Below are 27393 nucleotides of genomic sequence, written 5' to 3'. Positions count from 1 at the left end.
CCTCTTCCCCTTTCTCGCCTACTACTCTTTGTCATAGTTTACAATTTCACGAAACAGGAGAATTTTCATTGCAACAATTTTAAGAAATTTTACCATAAATCTAATAATTTTTTGGCCAAAACTGCAAGTAATCACAAGAAACCCGTTTGGAAAATGTGTGGAAATATAAAACATTACGTAATTGTGCAATTGAAGTTGTTTTAAAAGCATATAAAATTTTCGTGAAAAGTCGTTCCCATAAACACAGTTGATAAAGTGTGGTGAAGTGTCTGTAGTAGTAGTGTGAGCGATTTGGATTCGTTGGTTTTGTTGCTTATTTTCTGAGTATAGCGTGAGTGAATAGTGTAAAATAAGAAGCAGCAGATGAGTAGTGCTGGGCTGACTGGCTGGCCTGACCACCTAAAGAAAAGTGAAAAAGTAATAGCAACCTCGAAGAAGCTGATGAAGAGTTAAAATATAACAAGTTGTGGTCAGCTAAGAAAATACAGGCTTAGCAGCTTGTTAGCCAAAAGTGTACCACTTATATATACCAGGAGAGAGGCCCAAAATCTCTAACGCTGGCAACGAATAAACTATAGAACGAATACAGCAAACAAAAATACACAAAATAAAAGACCCCAACATAACTTAATCGTGTGTGATCGTCATCGTATAGCCGAGAAAATCTAATGGCAATGTGGTAATAAGGAAAAGCAACGGAGCGAGTGAAGGCGACGACAACGACCACGACTTGCTTTGGTTTCAGTTTCACACTGAAAAAGAAACAACGACGGAGAGTTAAACAAAACAACAGAAAGTACAATAAAATATAAAGAAAATCAGGAAACAAGAAGAACTTTTCACCTTAATTTATGAAAGAGAAGTGGTACCTGAGGGTAGTGTCGGCCCATTGAGAAGAAGCTACCGATTTCAACCTATCCTCTTTTGCTGCTGAACTTCGTCCTCAAAGCCAGAAGTGTCATCGGTTTGTTGAGGGAGGCGAAGTGGTGTGGTGCTGCATTTTTACGTACGAGCTAGCGGCAGTTGAATAAACGAAACGAGGGCGCTGCACCTCTTCTCTTTCCCTCTCTTCAACGTAAGTTTTGTTCCTTTCTTACTTTACTTCTTTCTTGATGGTTCGCTGTGCTGCTGCACTGGGTTGAACAAGCGACTCGAGTATGTGCCAATGTGTTTGCTTGTAAATGGTGTGTGTTTGTGTATATGCTGCTTTGCGCTGCATATGAGTGAATTTTTTCCTCGTTCTTTTGTCTGCTGTGTTTGTGTTTATTTGTTGTAAACCGTGTAATCTTAAATCTGCATCATCGATAGCAGATTTGATGATATTTTGATTTGTTTAATTCACTCGTCTTTCTGATGCTTCTTAATTTAAAACGTTTATTATTTCAATTTACACAAACTGTATTTCTCTTTCGCATTAAAAAGCGATTTCAGATTAATTTCTTTTGCATCCCCACATAAGGTAACAATTATCGACTGTTTTTGTTAGCAACAAGTTTTTTTTTATCTGTTTTCCTTTGCATTTTACCTGCCTCCCATTTCTGGTTCTACTGGTTTTTCTTTTGTTAGCAACATTTTCAGTATGTTTGTTGTGCTATAAGGTCTCCCCGGGACGTCGTACGCCGCCCCTACTAATAGCTGCTAAAGGATTCGCATTAAAAACAAAATAAATCTCACACGGTTCAAATTGTGCAATCATGAATGTGATTTGCGAATTGCATTCTACATCTTTTCGATTTACTCTGGAGTGTTTGAACCTTTTTTAGTTTGATACACGATTTGTCAGAATGATGAAACCATACTTACACTGTGCTTGTGGCATTTAGTGATTTGTGGAATATTGTTAGATGCCAGTTGCGAAATTTAAGGATTTTGCCTTTTATATCCGCCTTCCTGGTATTCGAAATTTTGCTTTGTTTAAATGTATTAACCAAAAATAAAAATTTGTTTTATTTGTTTTTTGAAATTTTCAATTACCTAAAATCTATGATTTTTTTTACCATTATTCGGCACCATTTTCCAATGTTCGCCATATACATACATGGGGCTGTTCCGATGGCTTTATTCTGCGGTTTTTGTGCGATTTTCATTTTATTTCCATTACCAGCCCTATTCTGAATAACAATTCCCTAGGAGTTTTTCCCTACTCCCTTTTCCTTATTCTTAACAAATTTCGAAAATGGAAGTATCTCCCAGGGAATTTAATTGTTTTTATAAAAATGACACCACCGTTTCATCAAAAACGAGTAAAAATGTGTTTAGGTTCTCCTGGTTTAAATGTCATGTACCCACTATGGAAGATTTGAATAAATTTTTCAGTTTTATTGGCAATAAAAAAGTATTCTGAAATTGGTATACGAATATACTTAGTTATCTAAATATGTGGTTCATATTTTAAAATCCTTAGACTCATATGTATAACGAGAGGTCCGCTATGAGGACAGCACTCATTGATATGCAAAAAGTCTTCTGTCTGTTCCTTAATGGAATGCTCATTATCAAATTTGCAACTTTGGCAGCATTTACTCCACAAGAGTAGGAAAATATCCAAAAGTCGCTTTTCGGTAGTACTACGTCCAGCAGTCGTCCCAAAAACCAAGAAAAAGCGGTCGCCGCTCAGAAATGTCGATTGGATCTTCGAAGTTTTAGCTCCTAAAAAGTAGGCCTTTAGATAAAGCAGCGTATCTGGCACACCACCACAGCGTATATGTCGACAAAGTAGACGCAAACCTCTAAACTACTCACTGAAGTAGTTGTGCCCAAGAACGATCCGGTAGATACAACCACCTTAACCTCCTTTGGCATGGTAAAACGCCAAAGTGCAGGATGTTTGCCCCGCAGGCAACCAGGACAACACGACACAATTCATCTGTTTGTCTGTTCACCAGACCACGCTGGAAGCAACAATTGTTGGATGAAGGCAGAAAGTTGTTATCACAACACAGAAATGTCGTGACAAGCTGTAGGCCATAATTGTGCACTATTAAAATACAAAAAGTAAAACAAACATTACAAAACAACACTAAACATGTTTGTAAACTTTTTTAAACTATTTTAAGTTATGTTTGCATAATTTTCTTTTTTATGATCTTTTTTCCAAGAAATAATAGTCAAATGTTTGGCGAAGATAAAACAGATGAAGCAAAACAGCGGTTTTCGAAAATTCGAAATCCTGTCTCCCAAATTTTTCGTCTCCCCATTCAATTAGAATATAAGGATTTGATTCGAGGGAGAAATTAATTCCCTGGAAGTTTAACAGAATTGGGCTGTACATTTCAAAACTTAAACATCTGTAGCAGAAATGAGTAAAATTTTTTGACCAATTGATTTGATTAAAACAATTAAACTACATTATGAATGTTTGTTCTTTTTTTGGTTTTGGAATCGTATGATGGTACTTTGCCACACGTTTGTTATTCTGACAGACACAATTCGGTGTACACGCATTTTTAGTAAACCGAGTAAAAAAAATTGGTATGGTCAGATCCAAAGATATCTGGCTTCAGGTAAAATTGCCTGATATGCTATGTATAACTATATCTGGCCTAAGACATAATTATATCTTGGGATTTGTACATGTATTCAGTTGTTTTTAATATTGTTGTTGTTATTGTTGTAGCCACATTGTCATGTGGAGGTGGCGCTACTCGTCAAGCTCCTGCACCTGAGCAAGCTCGTTTCGCCGCGGGAACAAGGTGACCATTGGTTATTTAAATGCACCAATTACTCGCCTTGTCATATCGAGCATCATAGGCACTCAGTATTTGTGCAAGAACCGGTTCCACCCGAACTATCACTGAAACTCTCCGCTCGATATCGCTGATTGTACGCGACTGCCGTTGCAGCTACTCCATAGGGAGCATTCCAGTATTCGCAACCTGTGGAAGCGCCCGGTAGCTCGTATCTAAGCTTCTCGTGACAGCAGCCACACAGATCGGACCGTGTGTGTTCATAATAGTAGGGGTGTGCTCCTCCAAAAAGCAATATTTTATTTTTTTGTTAACGCATTTTTTATTAAAATTTTTTAACAATAAATTAAATGTAAATTTTTCTCCCGAAATACTTTTAAAGCAAATGGCACAAAAGTTGAAAATTAATTAATAATAAGTTAAATCTTTTTCGACGACTTCGGAACCTCTATGAAGCATGATATCTCTTAACAGAATGATCCTGGGATAGTTTTAAACGGTTTTTTTTTTTGCCAGGCTTTACAAACTGGATTCCATAACTCTTCCGTATTTGGCAGTCAGCTCTATGTTACACAATTTCAATATCTCCCCTCTCTCAGGAGACTGGGCAGTTCGCGGGTTAAAATGAACCCCATTAACTTGAAACAACCTGTTGCCAATTATCTATTAGTATTTCTTCGATCATTATATTTTGGTATACCAATTTCAGAGGGATATTCTAATCTGCTTAATCTAGCATTGCTTACCTCTTACTTTAGTTTTGGACCCATACCGCAGAATGAAAAGCTCTGTATAGAGGGTCTAAACATTCCACTAAATAATACAATTTTTATTATTTTACATTCGTCGGTCCACAGTATATTCCTCAATTTTTCATCGGCAAATCGATATGTCGCTTAGCGATCTTTACTGTTTGTGCAACTGTATACTTCTTGGCCAGCAATGGTACCATTCTTGGGCTTTTTGTGAATAATTTGTTTTCCAACAATCGTCCACGAATAATTTTACCACGTACCGTGGGCATTTGGTCCCTTTTTAATTCTTTTTTGAAGACACGGTAGGGTTTACGCTATATCACAAAATCGACATTCATCAATAGTCGATGCTTTACGTTGACTTTGAGTTTTTAGGTTTTATTTTTTTGTAAAATGAGTCGTTTGCACTCATTTGGGCAAAGTATCCTACAATTTATCTCATTATATATATGTATATATATACTTTTCATGGTATTTTGATTATATTTAGTTGTTTTAGTCTAATTCTCGCGTTTCTTTGGAATAGTGCTTTCTACTTCCCACTATTGCAGAAATTATTGTTTAAAACTTATTAGCTACTATTGAGACAGCTTTATATCCACTTTCCTATATTTAGTTTTCTTTTATTTTATTTAATTTTATAAGAAATCATTCATACTACTATTTTTTTTTTGAAGAAGGCAATTCAAAATCCAAACAAGAAAACAATGGCGTCAATAGTTTGATATTTATATCGATATAATACTTACATTTATAATTTTACTTCTTACATATCCTTCTAAATACACATAGATTATCATTTAATTTGTGTGTTGATATGAAGTGGGAGCAATCCTATTATTTAAAACACAGCTGAATACCGTAGTATAAAAGGCTTCAATGTATCAATACTTTTGACCCACCATGTTTAGCTTTTTTTTGTAAATTGTGATTTATATTATGTGTTCGGTTGGTCGGCAGACGTCTTTGTAGACCCTGTTCCACCAAATAATAATAAAATTCATTTACATGCGTCGGTCGACAGTTTGGTTCCCCATTTGTCTATCGCCCAATCGATATGTCCTTTAATGAACTTATAGCGTGCAACTGTATACTTCTTGGTCAGAAATGGTACCATTCTTACATTTTTTGCAACAATCGTTTGCAAATAGTGGAGCAAATTACAGTCAGATTTAGTTCCTCTTGCTATATAACAAAATCGACGGTCATCAGTAGTTGATGAGTCACTTTTGAGTCTTACGTAGCACAATGTATCCGTGACAACTGTGCAAGCTACAGATGTTGGTAAGTTTTGTCTCCTATATCGCTGCAACCAATATATTCTTCCGACTCAAAATCTACTATCTCGTCGATCTTGCCCCGCAGACCAATGCAATTTAATTGCAGGGATGATACCTATCCCGCCACTGGTCCTGCCTTTGTCCCAAAAACGGACTTCAGATTTGTGTCCCTGGAGTCAACCCACATATACATACCATACATACAAAGTAAATTTTTTCCACCGTGTGATCGTATATGTAGTTCGAAAAACGGCCTCTATAATCGAACTAAGACTGACTGAGGCTAAAAAATTGTCTATACATAGTTTCAGCTCTTAATTTTAAGAGTCTGCAGCGTGACAATATCAGATAAGGGAAATTTATTTGGGGTTTTCTCGTCAGGATTCGAACCCGGAGATTGAGATTCATAGGGGGACAAAAAGGACTCCAAAGTAGGACAGATTATCTATCATCCATAGGCAGCTTAATTTCGAAAATAGGCTACATCGGACAACATATTTATATATCTTCCTAATAAACCGTTCTACCAATTTGATTCCCGGCTCGGGATAGTTGTGAGAACCAAACAGTCTGGAACATTGAGGTTCGTCAGTGTGGTGTTCATTGCTGTCACGAGAAGCTTAGCTTAACTTAAGAATGCTCCATACAGAATAGCTGCAACGGCAGCCGCCTCCACATGAAAATGAGGCAACAACAACAACAATCAATCAATTCGATTTATGAACAGCACAGAAGAATCATTTTCCCACCGTCACTCAACTGTCGACTAATGAAAATGTTTATGGTCCCATCGAATAAAAAAAATTAAAAAAAAAATGTTTTAAATAATTTTTTAATTGTCCTTTACCACTTTAAAAATTATTTTTTATCTAAAATATTTTTGTTCACGAGGAGACCAGGGAATATTTTTGCCAGCTACTGGTACATGCCGAACTTACGATCACTTACACTATAAATTTCAGACTCAAAGCATTAAACAAGTAAAGTCCCATTATGTGGCTTGTTCCGTCCTAGACATTGAGTAAAATGTTACTAAACCGTATGCCGTGTACTAGTAATGTAACCTGTAATCTATTTCCCTATACCTTAAGCCTTAAATTCCACATGGTCTCAATGTTGTTGGGTTGTGTTTTATCCTTTATATCCAAATCTAGGAACTTTGCAGCATGGGTGGGATGTGTCCATCGTGATCTGGCTGTGAGTCGAGTAGAAGTGGCTGGACATGTCAATACAAGTTCTATAGAAGACGGTTGTAGTTGAGCCAAAACTACGAGTACCAAGGAAGCTTAACTTAATCAGTTGATATTCGTGGGTTCGAATCCCACAAGAGGTCTTTGTCTGTCGCTACTGCGGTATCACAATGGAATTAAAAGTGAGTTTGTTAAGGTTTCGACCAAATTCCATACACATAGTGGGTGTCATAGAAGAAGACATTGTGCAAAATTTGATGAAGGTGGTTTATAAGACTTTACAACTGTACAAGAGCCTTTTGTTAACATGTTTGACATTTCCTTAACGGGATTGTTTTTGCAGAGAATATGCATCAACAAATTTTTGTTAGCCATTGATCTAACTCTCGTTTTTCACGCATTATAATCAAATATTTCCGTCTGGGTGCTGTCTTTATTATTTCGCACATAACTGTGTATAGGAATATCTACTTAACATAAACTATCGTGTTTTTGAAAATATTAGAAATGGTGGACCATGATGTTACGGTTGTTATAGGTTTCCTTTTACATTTCAGGATTAGAGAACAAAAACAAATATTGATGATCGAAAATCACCTTATTGTTTTTCAAAATATTTTCCATTAGATCTATACACTTTTGCAACCATTTGAACCAATTTTCGAAGCACTTTTACCAATCTGATTGAGGTATCTCCAAAACATGCTTTCTAAACGCACCAACCGCTTCTTTAGGTGTCGAGCAAAAAGAAGTCATTATTCGGGAACAAAAAGAAGTCATTCGGTGGCAAGTCAAGACTATGCGTGACTCATCAAAGTGCTCAAAAATGAAGTTGTTTCAGGCGATGTGTGAGAGCTCGCATTGCCGCTATGAAGAGTGATCCGTCTTCGGCGGTGGGTTTTCCTGATTTCTTGGAAGATAATTGGCAAATAAATGGTTGTGTACCACTCAGAATTGACTGTTCTGCGCTGTTCTAGTGGCACGGTTGTGATATGTCCAGTTGTTCCGAAAAAATAGGCGATCATTTACTTGGAAGTGCTTCGTGCGCGAGCAACTTTTGTTAGATTTGCCTCATCTTGAAACAACCACACAGTCGACGGCTGTTTACTTTCGGCCTCACACTCGTAAATCCACGATTCATCACCTGTCACGATGCCATAGACGTGCTTCTTTCGACCAATTGACACGAGCCTGTTTTTGAGCGATTTACAAATGGTGTGGGATCCAACGCGAACAAATTTTTTGACGGTCAAATGTTCATGCAATATTGAATATATATGCTGGTCCCACTAGTGTCTAAGGTTATCTCAATCTCACGATAGGTCACATGACAATCTTGCAATATCAGTTGGTGCACAGCATCAATGGTTTTTGGAACAACAACTGATTTTGGACGACCTTCACGAAATTCGTCTTGGAGTGAACTACGACCTCGGTTGAATTCACCATACCATTGGTAAACACTGGTCCTTGATGGAGCTTCATCGCCAAAAATTGAATTAAGTTCATCGATGCACTTGTTGTTGATTTTCGAAGTTTATTATAACAACTGAACAAAAAATGTATAACAATTGAATTACAAAAGTCACTTAAAGTCTATGGTTGCTATGTTTATATTATGTGTGTATGTTTTGTATAGACCCAAAGTATAGTATGACAAGGTAATATAAAGTTAACAAAGCAACAACATTCTTTCCCCCGTGAATAAATCTGATTCACCAATATTTGGGGTGACAACAGCGGTAAAAATCAGCAATCAGGACAAGGGGATCAGAAGAAGTCATCATTATAGCACTGTTGTTGAGTTAATCCACGTCAAAAGTTGTAAAAAATAAACGCACGACAACAAGGGACACGTCGACAAGGTAGAAGAACAGAGTTGCATGCCTATGAATAATTGGAGTGGGATAGTCAATGGACTGTCATCGGTATACTTTACTGTTCTTGCGGAATTCTCGATACAGACTAATTGTCTTCGGGGATCAACGTTCAATTGAAATGGATCTTGTGCAATTCGAATCTTTCAACCACCGACAGGAAGATTGGTAGATTGGATGAGGCTGATGGTGGCCGGAGACATACACTATTCGTACTAAACTCTGGCTGTCTCGCAGACCTCAACAAGTCTGAAGGAGTTGGATCCTACGAATTCAACAAGTTGAAACTGAAGGTCTATAGAAGCGGTGGTGAATCAGAAGACGACTCAGCAGTTGTTGCTGAACACTTGCATGAAGAACTATCGACCACATCGCTAAAGTCTGGCAGATTGCAGGAGACTGAAAATGCAGCGGTATCGAGCGAAGAGTCTCAGTGAGAGGCCGGGTGGCACCGGCTCTTGCACAAATACTGAGTGCCTATGATGCTCGATATGACAAGGCGATTTATTGGCACCTTTAAGTAACCAATGGCCACCCTGTTCTCGCGGCGATCGGAATGAGTTTGCTCACATACAGGAGCCCTCGACGCCTTCAAATGAATATGTGGCTACGACAACAACCTTTGTATCGGAAGATATAATCGCTAGAATATGCCACTGGGAAGTCTTGGACGACCACAGCTACTCTGATGACCTTGAAGAAAATACTGCGGAAGTGGTCCCTCGGCTAAACAGAAGAAATTTCGGCACAAATTCTGCACGTCTATCCCTTCTAGACCCGAAAAGGAAGTGGCAACTGCGGAGGATATAGACATAATGGTCAAGCGAATCACGAAGTCCCTGAATGACTTGCTTGTGTAAGCATGTCCTAGTGAGAAACCAAGGGGCAAACAGCGACCGCCATGGTGAACCCCAGAGCTGGTTGGTCTAAGGAAGGACTGCAAAATACAATTCAACAGAACGAAATCCAAAAGAGGGGTTGGGACATTTATATAGCTGAGCTAAGAAAATACAAGGGCGAGCAGAGAAAGGCAGCAGCTCCGTGGAGGATACATCTGCGGCCTCTAGGCCAAGGAAGATTCTGTCACCGAGACTTATTACGGTGGGGTATATTCAGAATTCAGAGAATGTATGGTCAATATTTGGTGAAGAAACACAAGAACTACTCGTTGATACACATTTCCCGGGAAATTCTCCAACGGACAACGTGGCGCCAGAAGAGGTTATCACTGATATGCATTCTTCGGAGGCCATTAGGGGAATTGTGTCTGAGCCGAAAATCCTTTGGGCGGTAAAAAGTTTCGACTTTAAGTCGCCTGCCCTGATGATGTATCACCGATTGAATTACCAGCTGTGTCTGATAGACTGTTTTGTTGGCTTAGGAAAACATACTCTGGGTATAGCAGCATGTCAAATATAACTGTGGGATGGAGGGACACATAGGTAATTTTCATTCTGATAGTAGGAAAACCTTACCACGCGAATGCGAAAGATTTTCGTCCTATTAGTCTGTCATCCTTTATATTGAAAAATATCCCTGGAGCTCGCCTGTCGCGGCAGCAGCATGCATATAGTAAAAGCAAATGTACTGAAAAAGTCCTTTACAACTCTAAAAAGAGGGATCTCTCGTTATCGAGGAATATACAATGATAGCATTTCTTGACATTGAAGGTGCTTTCAATGATGTAAAACCTAGGTCAATCATGAAAGAGTTGGAGTTTCTAGTCATCAACTCTACTGTAAGAAAGTTTATTAATTAAGTTATTAATAAACTTTCTTACTAAAAGATGCATTACGGCAGGCTTGGGATCTGTGGATCTATAAAGATGGGTCAGCAGATGAACACCTCAAGTAGGTGTACTGTTTCCTCTACTTTGGAATATAGCCATTAACAATATATTATTGTCTTTGGAAGAAAAAGGTGTAAAAGTGGTCACGTTTGCTGATGACGGGGCAATTGCTGTTAGGGTAAAGTTTTCCAGCACACTAAGAGATATACTTCAGGAAGCTCTACGTGCAACAGCGAAGTGGGCTACCGAAAGTGGTCTAGGTGTAAATCCGTTCAAGTCAGAAGTAGTATTTTTGAGCAAGAGATTGCTTTCAGTGGAACCTGTCTCCTTGGGAGGAGAAAGCGCAAAACACTGGGTGTTTTGCTAGACAGGAAATTGAACTCCAAATCCAACATTTTAGAAAGGACAAGAAGGGCAACTCTTGCCCTATACACCTGCAAGAGAGCCATTGGCAAAAGTTGGGGGTTTAGACCTCGCGTCATGCATTGGATATATACTGCATTTGTCAGACCTATAAAGCTATACGGTGTTCTGGTCTGGTGGACGGCACTTCAAAAGATGGCTTGTTGGTGCATCACGGCTGCACTGAGAACGACACCATGTTATGCATTGAATTTAGTGATACATCTAATGCCTCTGGACATTGTGGTAGACGAATTGCTGCGACCACTGCCGTGAGGCTAAGGGAGCTTGCTCCTAGGTCATGTGGCGGTTACGGACAATGTGTTATCCTTGATACAATGTAGGATGTTCCAGGCAGTGTGGATTACACCCTATCTGAACCGCTTTTTGATAAAAAATACTGTGCCACTTTTCCTGATAGAACCGATTGGAACTACGATATCCCTGGTAATAGAAGTTAGAAGTTAAACTTCTATTCGGATGGTTCGAAACTAGACGTCCAGATGGGCTTTGGGGTGTACTCTAAAGATCTAGAACTGGTCATATAGAAAAGGAGATCCTTGCCATTAAGGAAGTGGTGGAATGGCAAAGATATAATGTCATAACGACGATTGGGATAAATATATTCTCAGACAGCCAGGCAGCCCTGGAGAACGTATTTTTGAACACAAAAACCGCTCTTGACTGTTGCAGATCTATCAACGAGGTGGCTGAACATTTAAAAAATCACCTGTTCTGGGTGCCGGACAATAGAGATCCCAGGGAATTGTACCTACCTATCTTACAAATTCCAGGGAAACTGGAATCTGTGGGTATGCCTCTAGCGACATGTAAGATAAGTTTTTAGGACCAGGCCCGAAAGACAACGATTGATAGATGGTCACAAAAAGAGGGCTGTGAGTGTCTATTACAGGCGTCTCAGTCGTTGTGTCCGTCATGACAGGTCACTGTCTAATAGGAAAACATGCTGACAGACTGAAGGTTGCCTGTAACGACTTTTGCAGAAGGTGTAAGGACATCGAAGACGAAGAGACTATAAAATACCTTCTGTGTGTTTGTCCCGCGCTGGCATTAAAAAGGAGTTCCACTTTAGGTTATCATTTCGTTGAGAACCTGTCTGATTTAGCGGATGTGAACATTCGCAAGTTGTTAAAATTTTTTAAACGATCTGGATGGTTAAACAGTAGGAACTAGAAGTTGCCCTCCTTCTTCTGTTCCCGAGGTATCACTAACCTTCGCCATCAGTCACTATCACAACACATCAGCTTTGTCCATCATCACACAACATACCATACCGCAACAATTATTTTATTTTTGGGCAAGTGACTTGACCTTCTTAGGTAAACCCTGCCAAAAGACTTAAAAAGTCATCAAGAGATACATAAAATTTAATTATTTATTCAAAATCTTCGGCAGCCTTACTCGTGTTTCAAGATTTTGGTAGACGAACTGAAGCTAAACCAACCCAGAACGATCAACATATATACAGGATCACTATTTCGATTTGCTACAACTGAAGATGAAGTAAGAATTACCCCAATGAGTTTGAATAGTTGGAAATAAAAATATTTCTATGAATATTCAAGATTTAGCACAATAAATAGGGGATCTTTTTTAGAGCCGAGTCTGAAATGCGTGACTCTGAGCGACGTCTGTTCGTAGAAGATTTCTATTTGAAGTGGTGTCGCAAGCATTAGTGGGGAGAGTACCACTTCTGGATAATACTTTCCTTAAGGCTTCCTTTACATTAAATTTCGTAAAGATTAGCCTTTGATCAACCTCATTGTTCGAAGGTTCCGGTGCCTCTGTGAGTCCCGTCGCATCCAGTGGAAAATGCGTTTTCATCATCAGAATATCAGCGGAAGAATATAGGACTGAAAAGTCTTGGATTACAACAGCTTCTCTGATCATCGATACGTTAGCTTTAGCCTTTGGAAAACATTGCAGAATTTGTGCCTCCGATTAACAGCCCTGTCCCTTGTATGTCCGAGTAGAAAGTTGTTATGATGGTCAAGCTGATCACGAACGTCCCGAAACGACTTATATTCTTGAAGCAAACCAAGAGTCAAACAACGATCGCCAAGGTGGTGCTCTAAACAGGTTTGCAAAAGACGAAAGCCAAAGAATGTGGATTTTCAACCATTAACGTCGACTGCAAAATCTGCATCAGCATATACAATTAGTTGCATGTTTCTACAATTTACAATACATTAGGCTTCAGATGTTTGGTCCCATTCAGATATTTAAAGATCCTTTCAATTTCAGTCCAGTCTGCTTCCGTTGGATATGACACATTGCGGCTGAGAATGGAAACTGCGACAGTAATATCTGGCCTGGTATTATTTGCTAGATATAAAAGTGATCCTATTACTCGTCTATACAAACAGATTCCAATACATCTTCTTGTTTGATAGCTTTTGGGTTTTGAATTTGCCATATCATAATCTTTTAAAATTTTGTTGATGTAATCTTGTTGGTGTATTAAAACAATTACCATTCTCATTTAACCTGAATGTTTTGGAAATTACTTTTTTGTAGAAACATGTATATCGTCAACGTATATGAGCAAATATAGAATGTCATCATTCTCAACCTTCGTGTAGAGGCAGCAGTCAGCATTTCCCCTTGTGACTCCTAAACTTATGAGGAAATCATTTAGTTTATGATTCCAACATCTAGCTAGCTAGCTGACTGTTTAAGACCATATATAGACTTATTTAACTTACATACCATGTTTGGTTTCTTGGATAAACCATTGTCTTTAGGTTGTTTAAAGTAGAATTCGTTGTCTAAGTCTCCATTGCAAAATGCTGTTTTTATGTCGATGTGGGGAATCAGCTTATTTTTGTAAGACGCGACTGATAACAACAACCTGAATGTCGACTGCCTCACCACCGGTGCAAAAACTTCATTGTAGTCCTGGCCTGTAGTCCTGGCGAGAAACGTTTTGCTACAAGACGCGCTTTATATTTGCAACTTCCATCTGGTTGAGTCTTTACTTTGTAGACCCATTAGCATCCAACTGTTTTTCTTCCTTTGGGCAATTCCATCAGTTCCCAAGTGTTATTTCTATACATTGCTTGTATTTCATCTTCCATGGCATGAAGCCATTTTTTCATCTTCGGGACACTAAATTGCTTCCTTGTAAGTAGTTGGCTCAAATATGGATACTTTGTTGCACGTTTTTTCTTTGTTCCTTTCCTTTGTTCGCTCTTGTATATCGTCGGATATAAAGGGTGATTTTTTTGAGGTTAGGATTTTCATGCATTAGTATTTGACAGATCACGTGGGATTTCAGACATGGTGTCAAAGAGAAAGATGCTCAGTATGCTTTGACATTTCATCATGAATAGACTTACTAACGAGCAACGCTTGCAAATCATTGAATTTTATTACCAAAATCAGTGTTCGGTTCGAAATGTGTTCATTCACCGTAACGTTGCGTCCAACAGCATCTTTGAAAAAATACGGTCCAATGATTCCACCAGCGTACAAACCACACCAAACAGTGCATTTTTCGGGATGCATGGGCAGTTCTTGAACGGCTTCTGGTTGCTCTTCACTCCAAATGCGGCAATTTTGCTTATTTACGTAGCCATTCAACCAGAAATGAGCCTCATCGCTGAACACATTTCGAACCGAACACTGATTTTGGTAATAAAATTCAATGGTTTGCAAGCGTTGCTCGTTAGTAAGTCTATTCATGATGAAATGTCAAAGCATACTGAGCATCTTTCTCTTTGACACCATGTCTGAAATCCCACGTGATCTGTCAAATACTAATGCATGAAAATCCTAACCTCAAAAAAATCACCCTTTATGTTTCTTCATCTTGTAAAACTGTTTGGTCACTTGCTGAATTTTCTTCTACTGAGGTGTTACTTGAAAATGAAGAATCTTCATCAGACTCACTCAGCCGTTTTATTTTAATTGTATCTGTTTCCAAAATTCGATATGCTTTTGATTCATTAGAAAATCCAATCAATATTCCTTTCTTTGCTACATTGTCAAACTTTTATCGAAATTTCTTATTGACATGGTAATAAACTTCACAGCCAATTGTTTTAATGTGTTCCACTGATGGTGTTTAGAGTACCAGAGTTCGAAGGGCGTCTTACCAATTGATTTAGATGGTAACCTGTTCTGCAGGTAGTTTGTTGCATAATGTATAAACTGTTTTCCAAGTGAGCTACTGGTAAAATATTTCTTCATAGGAAACTTCACATCGCTTTCCTTTGAATGTAACCTGCAACCCTTTTGAACCATTTTCGCAACAGATAGTACCATCTTACCGCATCAATAAAATTTGTTGATTTATTTATCACCTCGAACTTCAAGAGCAGTAATTATTCATTCGGCAAGCTTCCCAATAAAAACGCAACTTGCAAATGGTTCAAGCATTTCAGAAATGTGTGCTTCCATATATTGACCATTCTTCAGTTGCATACGACACAATTTCTTCAAAAACATTACCGTGTTTGATAAAGATGCCTTTTCGTAAACTTTTCTCAATGATTCCCCATACTGATGAGCAGTATTCAAATTACGAAGATGAACCAATGGAGAATCTTTGACCATAAGGCCTATTGTTACACGAGCTTTTACATCTTTGGATTTCCAGGTCTTATTTGGATACTATTTCCCACAAATCCTCCTTTATCAGCAAGAGTTCCAATTTGTATCTCCAAATCAGATAGAGTTGTCCATTCACTTTCCTTACACTAGACTTGATTTCCTCTGAACGGATGAAAGAGTTTATTTAACGATAGAATTCAGAATGAATAATTTTCTTTTACAAAATTATGTATCCAATCAAGGCGTATATAAATACGCCTTGTATCCAATTATTTTAGCAGAGAAATTAAAGCAAATAATGTTTCTATTTTACAAAGTGTTCTATAATAGGTTAAATAACTATTGGGTTGCCCAAAAAGTAATTGCGGATTTTTCAGGTCGGCCAAATGAAGTTGATGATGACCAAATCAAAGCATTAATCGAATTGGATCGTCATGTAACTGAGCGTGAGATAGGAGAGAAGTTAAATATACCACAATCAACCGTTCATTATCACATAAAAAGTCTTGGACTGGTGAAAAAGCTTGATATTTGGGTACCACATGTATTGAAAGAAATCCATTTAACAAACCGAATCAACGCTTGTAATATGCACCTTAAACGCAATGAATTCGATCCGTTTTTAAAACGAATCATAAATGGAGATGAAAAATGGATTGTTTACAACAATGTTAGTCGAAAACGATCATGGTCCAAGCATGGTGAACCAGCTCAAAACACTTCAAAGGCTGATATCCACCAAAAGAAGGTTATGCTGTCTGTTTGTTGGGATTGGAAGGGTGTGGTATATTTTGAGCTGCTTCCAAGGAACCAAACGATTAATTCGGATGTTTACTGTCAACAATTGGACAAATTGAATACAGCCATCAAGGAGAAGCGACCAGAATTGGTCAATCGTAAAGGTGTCATATTCCACCAGGACAACGCTAGACCGCACACATCTTTGGCCACTCGCCAAAAACTGAGTGAGCTTGGCTGGGAACTTTTGATGCATCCACCATATAGCCCTGACCTTGCACCATCAGGCTACCATTTATTTCGATCTTTGCGGAACTCTTTATATGGTAAAACTTTCGGCAATGATGAGGCTATAAAATCGCACTTGGTTCAGTTTTTTGCAGATAAAGGCCAGAAGTTGTATGAGCGTGGAATACTAAATTTGCCAGGAAGATGGCAAAAGGTTATCGAACAAAATGGCAATTATATATTTGATTAAAATTCATTCTAAGTTTTATTAAAAATGCATTTACTTTCTATTAAAAAATCCGCAATTACTTTTTGGGCAACCCAATAATAACTAAGAGTTCTTTGGTGTATGAAGATATACTCTGCTATCATCGGTATGTCATATATTGGGTTGCCCAAAAAGTAATTGCTGATAACTGACAGAAGAAAGAATGCAATTACAGAGTCACAAGCTGTGAAAAAATTTGTCAACGCCGACTATATGAAAAATCCGCAATTACTTTTTGGGCAACCCAATACATACGAGGGTTGCCTTGCAACACAACGATTGTCCAATCCCGAAATTAAAAAGGCAACCCCCGTATACCTGAAGGGACACAAGACAATTTTTATTCGAAATGCAGGAAAACCGTATCCTAGGAGTGAGTCATCCTTAATGCTTAAAAGGTTCTAATTCCATTTCAGATAGGAGAAATTTGGCCCTTAAATATTGGGAAGACTGGGATGAGCAAAGATCATAATACTAAAAAATCAGGCAGTGCTGGGGCGAGAGACCCATCACAGCCCAACGAACAGGGACGACGACGAAATATTGTAGCTCATGCTAAATTTTGTAAAGATCGGACCAAAAGTGTGGATACTAGAGGCTTAAAAGGCCACTTCGGGTGAAATATAGTCGGATTTTGATGAAATTTTTCACACATGTTAAGACGTCAAGAATAGCACTTCATGACACATTTTGTAAATCGATCGAACCAAAATTGTGGCTTCTACAGCTTCAAAAGAGCATATCGAATGAAAAATATTCAAATATATCACCATAAAAGTGACATGTGCAAAATTTTATGTGGTGATTGAGCTCTAATCACAATCTTCCTATCTGAGCCATTTGTAAGCATTCACTTGTTAGCTATCTACGGCTACAATGACCTTATGAAATCTATTTAAACCTGTTATTTTGGTGGTTTTGTGGGTTGTTGTTGTTGCTGTTGTAGTCACATTTTCATATGAAGGTGGCGTTCCGGCCCAAAGTACCGAACGCCGCGGGAACAGGGTAGCCATTGGTTATTTGAAGTCGCCAATAACCTGCCTTTTCATATAGAGCACCATAGGCACTCAGTATTTGTGCAAGAGCCGGTGCTGCATGACATTTCACTGAGACACTCCGCTCGAAACCGCTGATTGTCCGCGACTGCCGTTGCAGCTATTCCATAGGGAGCATTCCAGTATCCGCAACCTGTGGACGCGACCGGTAGCTCGCAGCTAAGCTTCTCGTGACAGCAATGACCACCACACAGATCGGACCTCAATGTTCAGCCTGTGTGGTGCTCACAGCTATCCCGTGCCGGGATTATACATAATACAATACAAGTACCACAGTACAATACAAGCATGCTCTTCAATACACCCTCCCAATCGGATAGACCAATAAGTTCTGTTAGTGTTTTAAATCGTTTTTGATCTTTTGCCTTAGTAAATGTGTCAGCCAGTTGATCCTTAGTACTAATTGATTACAGCTCTATTTTACCAGCAGCAACATTATTTCTTACGAAATGGTGCTTTATATCGATATGCTAGGGTGGCTTAATTTATTTGTCTCCAAACGGTTGTCTCCAAATATTGTAACTGGTTGATCATTTCTAATAGCATCAAGTTTTTCCAACAGACCTTTCCACCATATAGCTTCTGTGTTTGCCAAGCTTAATGCAACGTACTCCGCTTCGTTGGATGAACTTGCAACTGTCTGCTGCTTTTTACTACACGACAGATTTTCTATCAGTTGCATCTGAAGCCCAGTCAGCATCCACGAATCCAATTATTGTTTCATCATTAGGTTTAAATTGCAGTTTATATGTTATCGTTCCCTTGAGGTACCTTACAATCTTTTCAAGTGCTGCCAGTGTAATTCAGTCGGATTTTCTTGACATCGTGCCAAATATTTCTTCAAAGTTAATCTATATAATAGAATTAGGTATACTAATTTAGTAATTCCGTTTGTAATACCTCGAAATATTGATCTGGGACCCCATAAAGTATATATATTCAGGGTCGACTCGAAATTCTGATTCGATCTAGCCATGTCCTTCCGTCTGTCGAAATCAGCCACTTGAAATTTTGCACAGATACTTAATATTGATGGAGCTATTTGAGGATCTCCCGATTTGACTTCTTAAGCCCCTGGAAGCCACAACTGTACCAAGTACCGTCCAAATTGGTCTATAACCTGATATAGCTCCTATACAAACCGATTTGACTTCTTGAGCACTTACAAGCCCCAATTATTGTCCCACTTGGCTGAAGTTTTGCGTATAATATTCTGTTATGACTCTCAACAACTGCACCAAGTACAGTCTAAATCGGTCTATAACCAGATATATCTCCTATATTTTTTGGGTTCCTAGGATTCGGCCCGGTCGAACTTAGCAAGCTTTTACTTGTTTTATTTATTATTTACCTTTAAATTCTCTAAACATGTTAGGAAAATTATGTAATTTTTATACCCACCACCTTAGTATGGGGGTATACTATTCTAGTCATTCCGTTGGTAACACCTAGAAATATTGATCTAGGCCCCGATAAAGTATATATATTCTTAATCGTCTCGGCATTCTGATTCTTGAACTTTGAAAATTTGAACAGATACTTTATATTGATGTAGGTCGTAAGGGTCAGATTTGGATCTAGACCTATATAAACCGATATCCCGATTTGACTCCTCAGGCCACGGAAGCCACAATATTTGTCCGATTTGGCTGACATTTTGGACATAGTGTTCTGTTATGACTTCCAGCAACTGTACCCAGTATGGTCTGAATCGGTCCATAACCTGATATAGCTCCCATAAAAATCGATCTCCCGATTTGACTTCTTGAGTCCATGAAACCCACAATCTTTGTCCGATTTGGCTCAAATTTTGCAAAGCGTTCTGTTATGATTTCCAACAACTGCGCCAAGTACGCTTCAAATCGGTCAAGAACCTGATATAGCTTCCATATAAACCGATCTCCCAATTTGATTTCTTGAGCCCCTAGAAGCTACAAATTTCATCCGATTTGGCTAAAATTTTCAACATAGTGTTCTGTTATGACTTCCAACAACTGTGCCAAGTAAGGTTCAAATCGGCCGAGAAACTGCTGTAGCTCCCATATAAACCGATCTCCCGATTTGAATTCTTGAGGCCCTGGAAGCCTCAATTTTCATCCGATTTGGTTGAAATTTTGAACATTGTGTTCTATTATAACTTCCAACAACTGTGTCAAGTACCGTCCAAAACGGTCTATAACCTGATATAGCTCCCATACAAACCGAATTGAATTATTAAGCCCTTGCAAGTTACAATTTTTGTCCGACTTAGCTGAAATTTTGCACATAGTGTTCTGTTGTGACTCTCAACAACTGCGCCAAGCACGATCCAAATCAGTCTATAGCCAGATTTAGCTCCCATATTTTAGCAGGATCCATAGTGGTGGGTTCCAGTATTCGGCCCGGCCGAACTTAGCACACTTTTACTTGTTTTATTTAATTCTTCTTCCATTTTATGGTCAAAGCTCATTTTTGGATCAATGGGTACGCAAATAAGCAGAATTGTCGATTTTGGAGTGAAGATAATCCAAAAGCATTGCAATAGCCACCAATGCATCCAGAAAATGTCGCAGTTTGGTGCGGTTTATCATTGGACCGTACTTCTTCAAAAATGATGCGAATCTTAACGTAACTGTGAATGAATGGTGAGCGCTACCGTGAGATGATATCCAACTTTTGTTTGCTTAAAATGCAAGAGCTTGACTTGCATGGCATGATGGTTCAACAAGACGTTGTTACATTCCACACAGTACGCGTACCAATGGACTTATTGAGAGGCGAGTTTGGTAAACATTTGATTTCACGTTTGGAGCCGGTCAATTGGCCGCCTAGATTGTGCGATTTAACACCTTAAGGCTATTTTTTGTGGGCTATGTGAAACCTTATGTCTACACAGACAAGCTCGCCTCAATTGAGGCATTGGAAGACAACATTGAAGCATTTATTCGTGAGATACCGGCCGAAATGTTTAAAAGAGTCTGCCAAAATTGGACTAAGCGGATGGACCATTTCAGGCGCCGTCACGGTCAACATTTGCATGAAGTAATCTTCATTAAATTCTATGTACCGTACTATCGATTCAAATGCAGATTAATGTGTGTTTTTTAAACTTTCCTATAGCTCTTAAAAAATCACCCTTTATAAAAGCTATTTGGGAGAAGAGTACGAAATTGATACCGATTATGAAGCTTATATATACTTTGAGAGCCAAGTGTCTGGTTGGCCACCCTACCCCCGAAATACCCCCTTATCCGGAAATATTTACGAATACGTTAATATAGGAGTCAAAAGAAAGGCATTTGAGAGTAGAATAACAATTTGCCCAGGAACAAATCAGGGGCAAATTTCTCACACATCAATGAGTGCTTTCCGAATCAAGGTTTAACTCAATGATAAGGGACCTTTTTTTATAGCCGAGTCCGAACGACGTGCCGCAGTGCGACACCTCTTTGGAAAAAGAAGAATTTTTACATGACCATGCATGGCATGGTACCTCGCCAATTTCACCAGCATTAGGAGGGGGTGACCACCGCTTTAATTTTTTCCGATGTTCTCGCACGGATTTGAACGCATGCGTTCAGAGTCGTAGGCGGACATATACTACAGTGGCACGAATTCGATATCCACATTCAAGGCGAAGTGTCTGCACTCTAAACAGATATTAGTGAGTTAAAAAAGGCGCAGCGGATCCCTCTGGACCCGACCCATCTTAGTCGCAGAGTACCTGGATTTTGACATTCCACAGAAACAATGAGACGAAAGATAGAACGCAACAAACTGCTACAGCAACAACAAGCCGTTAAACTGCGGTATCCCATGAGATTCTTTTAAGACGCCCATAACCTATTGCATATCAGAGAAAATGAAAATAAAAATGACAATTTAACATTTTAAAGAAAAAGAAAACATATGATAGCTTCGAATATTCTAGATGGACTGAAGACAAATTTTCTATAAAAGTTTTTCTTCAACGTGTGTAAATACAAGAGAAAAATGGCGTAAATATAAGGGAAAAATGGCATAGGGCACTCCACAGGGGGCCATTTTATCGCCACTCCTTTGGGTGACCACTATAATAAACCTACAATATTACTGATGCTGAATGAGGAGACATTTTAACGTGGGGGACTACATTGAGAACCCAGGGACTGAGATCTGTTTTAGACCATAATACGGTCCTGAAGGCGGAATTGTCATTCTTATGTCATTGCCCGATTTTCGCGCCCAAAAGACACCGGCACTTAGGTGGGTACACAATGCCAGATATGAGGCAGCTTAGCGGCGTGGTATAGAAGACAATTAGGGATTTGTAAGTAGCACGAATTTCCTGATTTAGATTTTTTTTTGCAGGTTACTTTTTAGCATTTAGAGCGCAAAACAAACCGATTACTTGCTTAGGTGTACGTCCATAGTGGCATGGGCGGATTACCCTCTTTCCAACCTAACCTAACCTATAAACTGAAAAATTGTTTCTATATCACCAATTAATTTTATTTTTTCCAATTTTTTTTCTATTTTTTCCAGTCACAGTGTAAGACGAAGCTTATTGGAAAGACGTTGGTTTACAGAAACAAATTGGCATTTGCCAGTGCCATTCATACTTGGATCTGCACGAAGTAACAATTTTTGCCGTGAGCACATATCCAACATGGCCACCAGCGATGATGAACCCATGCACTTGTATGAAGTCTTTCAAAACTGCTTTAATAAAATAGCAAACAAGCAGCCAGCTGGCGGTGGTGCTAATGTCGGTGGACCTGTTGATCGTAATGGTGGCTATCCTTCTGCATATGGTGGTCTCGGGGGTATGGAGAATGGCATGTATGGGACTGATGATTTCAATCCTATGCATGAAGGAGCAGCAAGCAGTGGCGTGCGTTTTTCTGGAGGACCACCAGTAGATCAGTACTTTGACGCTGGTATTGGCAATGGTGGCAGCGCTGGTGGAAGTGGCGGTTGGTACAACTCGTCAGTGAGTGTCGGTGGTGGATACGGCGCACAGTCTGCTTATCAGAACAATGGTCCTATTAGTGGGCATCATTTGGGTGGACCGCAACAACATCATGATCCCGATGCACATCACATGGGACCAAATGCTCCCATGGGCTTACAAATGGACCCCGGTCATGTGGGCATGCATAGCCCAGCACCAACTTCTTTGCCGCCAATGAGCTCTTTTCGCCCTAACAGCACAAACAGTATCCAGCCGATTGGAGGAAATCAAGCTGCGCACTCTCCCGCTATATACAACTCACCACAACCACACAGCACTCCACACAGTTCAATGTCCACGCCGGGACCACACCCAGGGCATCATGCCTTGGGTGGCCATCATGCTCCACAGCACAGTCCCGCTATTCAAAATGATGCCTTTTCAGTGGGCGGAGTTGGAGTTCCTGGTGTCGGTGTTAATATTGGTCCGAAGGGAAATTCTGCGTCGAGTGTAACCGGTGTTCCTGGATCAAATGGTCCGAATAGTGGCTTGCGGCAACATATGTACATGTCATCGACACCAGCAGATCAGTCTATTAGCAGCTTCAGTTCAAATCCATCAACACCTGTGAATTCTCCTCCTCCACTTACTCAAAGTGGTCTCGTTGGCCAGTCCATGTTGGTCGATAAAAGCAGTGTTGCCTCCTCGGGACCATCCGGTTCTGGATGGGGTCACCCCGTTCTAAACGGTGCAGGTCCCAACAGTAGTAGCAATGTAGGTGGAGGTGCTAGTGGAAGTTATGCACCCGACATGGTCCCATCAAACCTTCATTCAATGGCTGCGGTTTTTCAAGGTGCTCGTATGGAAGAGCGTCTCGACGATGCTCTTAATGTGCTACGTAACCACTGTGAACCCGAGCTATTAAGTGGTGTAGGTGCGGCGCTCTCTGCAATGGACAATATCGACGGACTGTCGTCATTTGTGCCAACATCTCCGTCCGGACACGGTATGGTTTCGACTGGTGCTGGTCCTTCAGTGCTAAACACAACACACGACGTAATGTCGGCGGGTCCGTCGTCCGTGCAAAATGTGGGAGGCGTAGGAGGACTTGCACCGCAAATAAAAATGGAACGAACGTCGTCTACAGTATCTGGAACGACAGCAACAGGCGCAACTAAGGGCAAGAAACGAAAAGAGTCTGCCGCAAATGCTGCAGCGGCAGCTAGTGGAGGACCTTCTACATCAGCACTTAACAACATGATCGATGCAACGGACACGAAGCCAAGTAGCTCCATGGAAGGATCACAACATGGCCAGGCACCACTATCAGGAAAAGGTGCGAAACGTCCACGTCGATATTGCTCATCGGCGGATGATGATGACGATGCGGAGCCTGCCGTTAAAGCGATGCGTGAAAAAGAGAGACGTCAGGCAAATAATGCTCGAGAGCGCATACGTATCCGTGACATCAACGAAGCGCTTAAGGAACTTGGACGAATGTGTATGACACACCTTAAATCCGATAAACCGCAAACAAAATTAGGAATTCTTAACATGGCCGTTGAAGTTATCATGACACTGGAACAACAGGTAAGAGAACGCAACCTAAACCCGAAAGCGGCATGTCTTAAGCGAAGAGAAGAGGAGAAGGCCGAAGATGGTCCAAAGCTTGCGGCCCAACATCATATGCTACCGCAACCTCCCCCAGGGGTGTATGGACAACCTCCACCACCACAACTACCACCGACAGGCCAAAGCGGCCTCCCGCCAGTGGGCCAGCCGCCCTTGCAAACCCAACAGGCAGGTGTGCAGCTGCCACCCCATTTACAAAGTCACAATCCTGCGCCCCACTCACAATAGCAGGCGCACAGCAGTCACAACGATCCGCCCACTTCCCATCTGCCAACAGATATCGCCGCCGCACATCAAGCCAGTCACCAGCAGCTGACTCCGCAGCACCGACATCAGTCCACATCCGGATCTGATCTGGAACAGCACCTGATGAGCAATCTGACTTTGTTTCGACGACGTCACCCCCAAACCCAGTCTGGAGTCATGCCGACTACACTACAGCAACTCACCCATCCACCACCGCCGCCACCAACTCAGCCATCACATCTGCATATACACCATCAGCAACATCAATTGTAGGCCTGCATAATAATGTGATTTCCTTCCCTACGCTTTTCCTCCCCACATAGTAGAATATTGCTGCTTGAGAAATTCCCGAACCTGGTGTCACACAAATTGTACATAGCACTAACAAAATGATTTCACTTAAAGGACGATTTTTGATTTAGGATAGCATTACTGTTTTATACTCCTTTTGTTACACATATACATATATATTTTACCAATAGACACAGACGTCCAAGAAAGCTTTCTTATTTAAATTTACATTTTATGTTTCTTGTGTGTGAGATTAATTTAATTGCCAGTCTTTTTGTAAAATCCTCAACATTTTTGGATTCGTAATGTGCTCTCTACATAATGTGCAACGTCAAGTAAACCGATCGAGCATGCGATGGTCAGCAATAATTTCCAACATATGTCCATCATAAAGACGTCTTTATTTTCGTTCCAGTTTTTTAGTTATACTAAAAAGTCTGCTCAAGACTCTGTAGAAAATAATGTCTATAATATTTTCAAAAAATTTTGCTGATTCGATCTACCATTATTTTACACTCTTTAGTTTTGTGGAGCAATCTGTGCGTGTATTTGGGCTCCAGCTCACTGAAAGCTGGCTCCCAGTCATATGTATTGTTTATATTTTAAATTTTTTTTGTGGTGCCTAACTATCGCTATTATGTGTCACGCAGTATGTGCTAGTTTGGCATTAAGATATTGCTACGGCCCAAATGTTTGTTATAGTTTTGTTTTTCTCAATACGTTGACAATTAGGACGAGCTGATAGGATCTTGGCGGTGAAGGCTATTTTGAAGATGTGTGCACCATTGTTTGCCATAATTTTCAAGTATTGAAACAATACAGAAATCTATCAAAAGCAAATCATCATAATAAACAGATGCCAATTGTAATCATAGACAAATTTAACGGCGTTCCTTGTTAAATTAACGTCGTAACAGCCAGTTAGTAATTATATCTCCTGAGATTGAGTAACACTTTTCCCAATAAGGAAAACCTAGAAAGGGCCATACTAAACGGAATTGTTTGTTATTTATATAATGATAATGAAATGTAGGTCCTTGCAAAACGAAACATATACCACGTCACACACCCACACACACACACACATACACACAAATAAAATACACAAATGATAAGTTAAATTATATACAAATATATATGTATATATATATATATACATATATATATGCATAGATATTTATAGTTTATATATATACATATTAAATATATAAATAGTATATTATGTATATTCGGCTAAAATAAAACACTGAAAAAAGAGATAGTCCTGTAAGATGATATTAGCACGTAAGAAACCGTCTCCTTCCTCTCCTTGAAATTTTCCACGAACCCAACCTCCCTCCTATCGCCATCTGATAAACGCCACAACAACTATTATTCCCTTCATCAAATGATATCAATGGTCAACGAGAATTCCAAGTATAGCCAATCACCCCAATCACCCCAAACCGACAGACAGACAACACAAACTTTACACAATATCTTCACAGCGTCATGATGAGTATCGAAGGGCTCAAACGAGACGCGACAAACGCACCACACTCACCTAAAAGGGCTCTTTTGTTAGATTTTTGTAATTTAACAATTAATCTCTTTCCAAAACTGCATCCGAAATTAAATCGCAATAAAACTTTTAGTAATATCCTCCTTCTAACGTTAATGTCACTAAATACATGTGCAATACAAAGTCAGGCTTGATTGCAATGGTTAGCCTCCATTGGACTGGGCGAGGACTTTGCATTGTCTTTTATTTGCCAATCATCTAAAGGATATTATCAAGAGTTTTGTGGAAAACTCCACATCTACCCGAAGAAAAAGACAATTATCCTTTCCCCTCATGCTTTGCCGCGAAAGTGGCAAACAAGCAAATGTATAAAATATAGAATTTTATCATTAACGCAACACAAACACAAAAATACACACAAACACACACACGTATATACCCGCTCAGCTTTACCTGGAATTTTCATCTAATTGTATGTAGTTTAGGCAAAAAAGAAAATAAAATTACAAAATTCAACCAGCCAAGGTTTGTCATGCCATTATGTATTTCTTGTATTATAGTAACATTTCAAAGTGGCATCCTTTTTTAACGTGTATTTCTTTCTTTTGTTTTGAAAGGCATCTATCGTGAAAAATTGTTCAAAATAAAAAGCCATCTATTCTCATAGATATCGTTTATAGCATAATTTGTTTTATTTCTGTCATTTTAGTTTTTTTTTTTTACCTTTCACTTGACCTAAGTATTGTTTAACAAACATAAATGCACAATTTTATACAATTGTATTCAATCTTATTTAAATGTAATTATTGTTTAATTTTATTGTCGTCTTTTTTAATTTTATACATTGACATATTGCTCATATACAATATTTTTTATACGTATTTTTATTTTTTTGATTTTTATTTCTTTGCGCATATTTTTTTTACAATACCAGAAACCTTTTTGAGAAAGAGAGAGAGAGAGAGAGA

General features: G+C 39.3%; 1 protein-coding gene across 1 annotated transcript; it reads left to right on the top strand.

The window, feature by feature from the left end:
* Nucleotide 1: 1 nt before the first annotated feature.
* LOC106088593 (protein daughterless) lies at nucleotides 2–27393 on the top strand. Its single transcript, XM_013254184.2, has 2 exons — nucleotides 2–1075; nucleotides 22347–27393. Exon 2 carries the CDS (start codon nucleotides 22471–22473, stop codon nucleotides 24613–24615), a length of 2145 nt encoding a protein of 714 aa, XP_013109638.2. The 5' UTR covers nucleotides 2–1075; nucleotides 22347–22470; the 3' UTR covers nucleotides 24616–27393.

This window comes from Stomoxys calcitrans, chromosome 3, assembly GCF_963082655.1.
Source record: "Stomoxys calcitrans chromosome 3, idStoCalc2.1, whole genome shotgun sequence".
Lineage (NCBI taxonomy): Eukaryota > Metazoa > Arthropoda > Insecta > Diptera > Muscidae > Stomoxys > Stomoxys calcitrans.
Note: the sequence above shows the minus strand (reverse complement) of the source record. Positions and strands in the feature narration are given on the sequence as shown.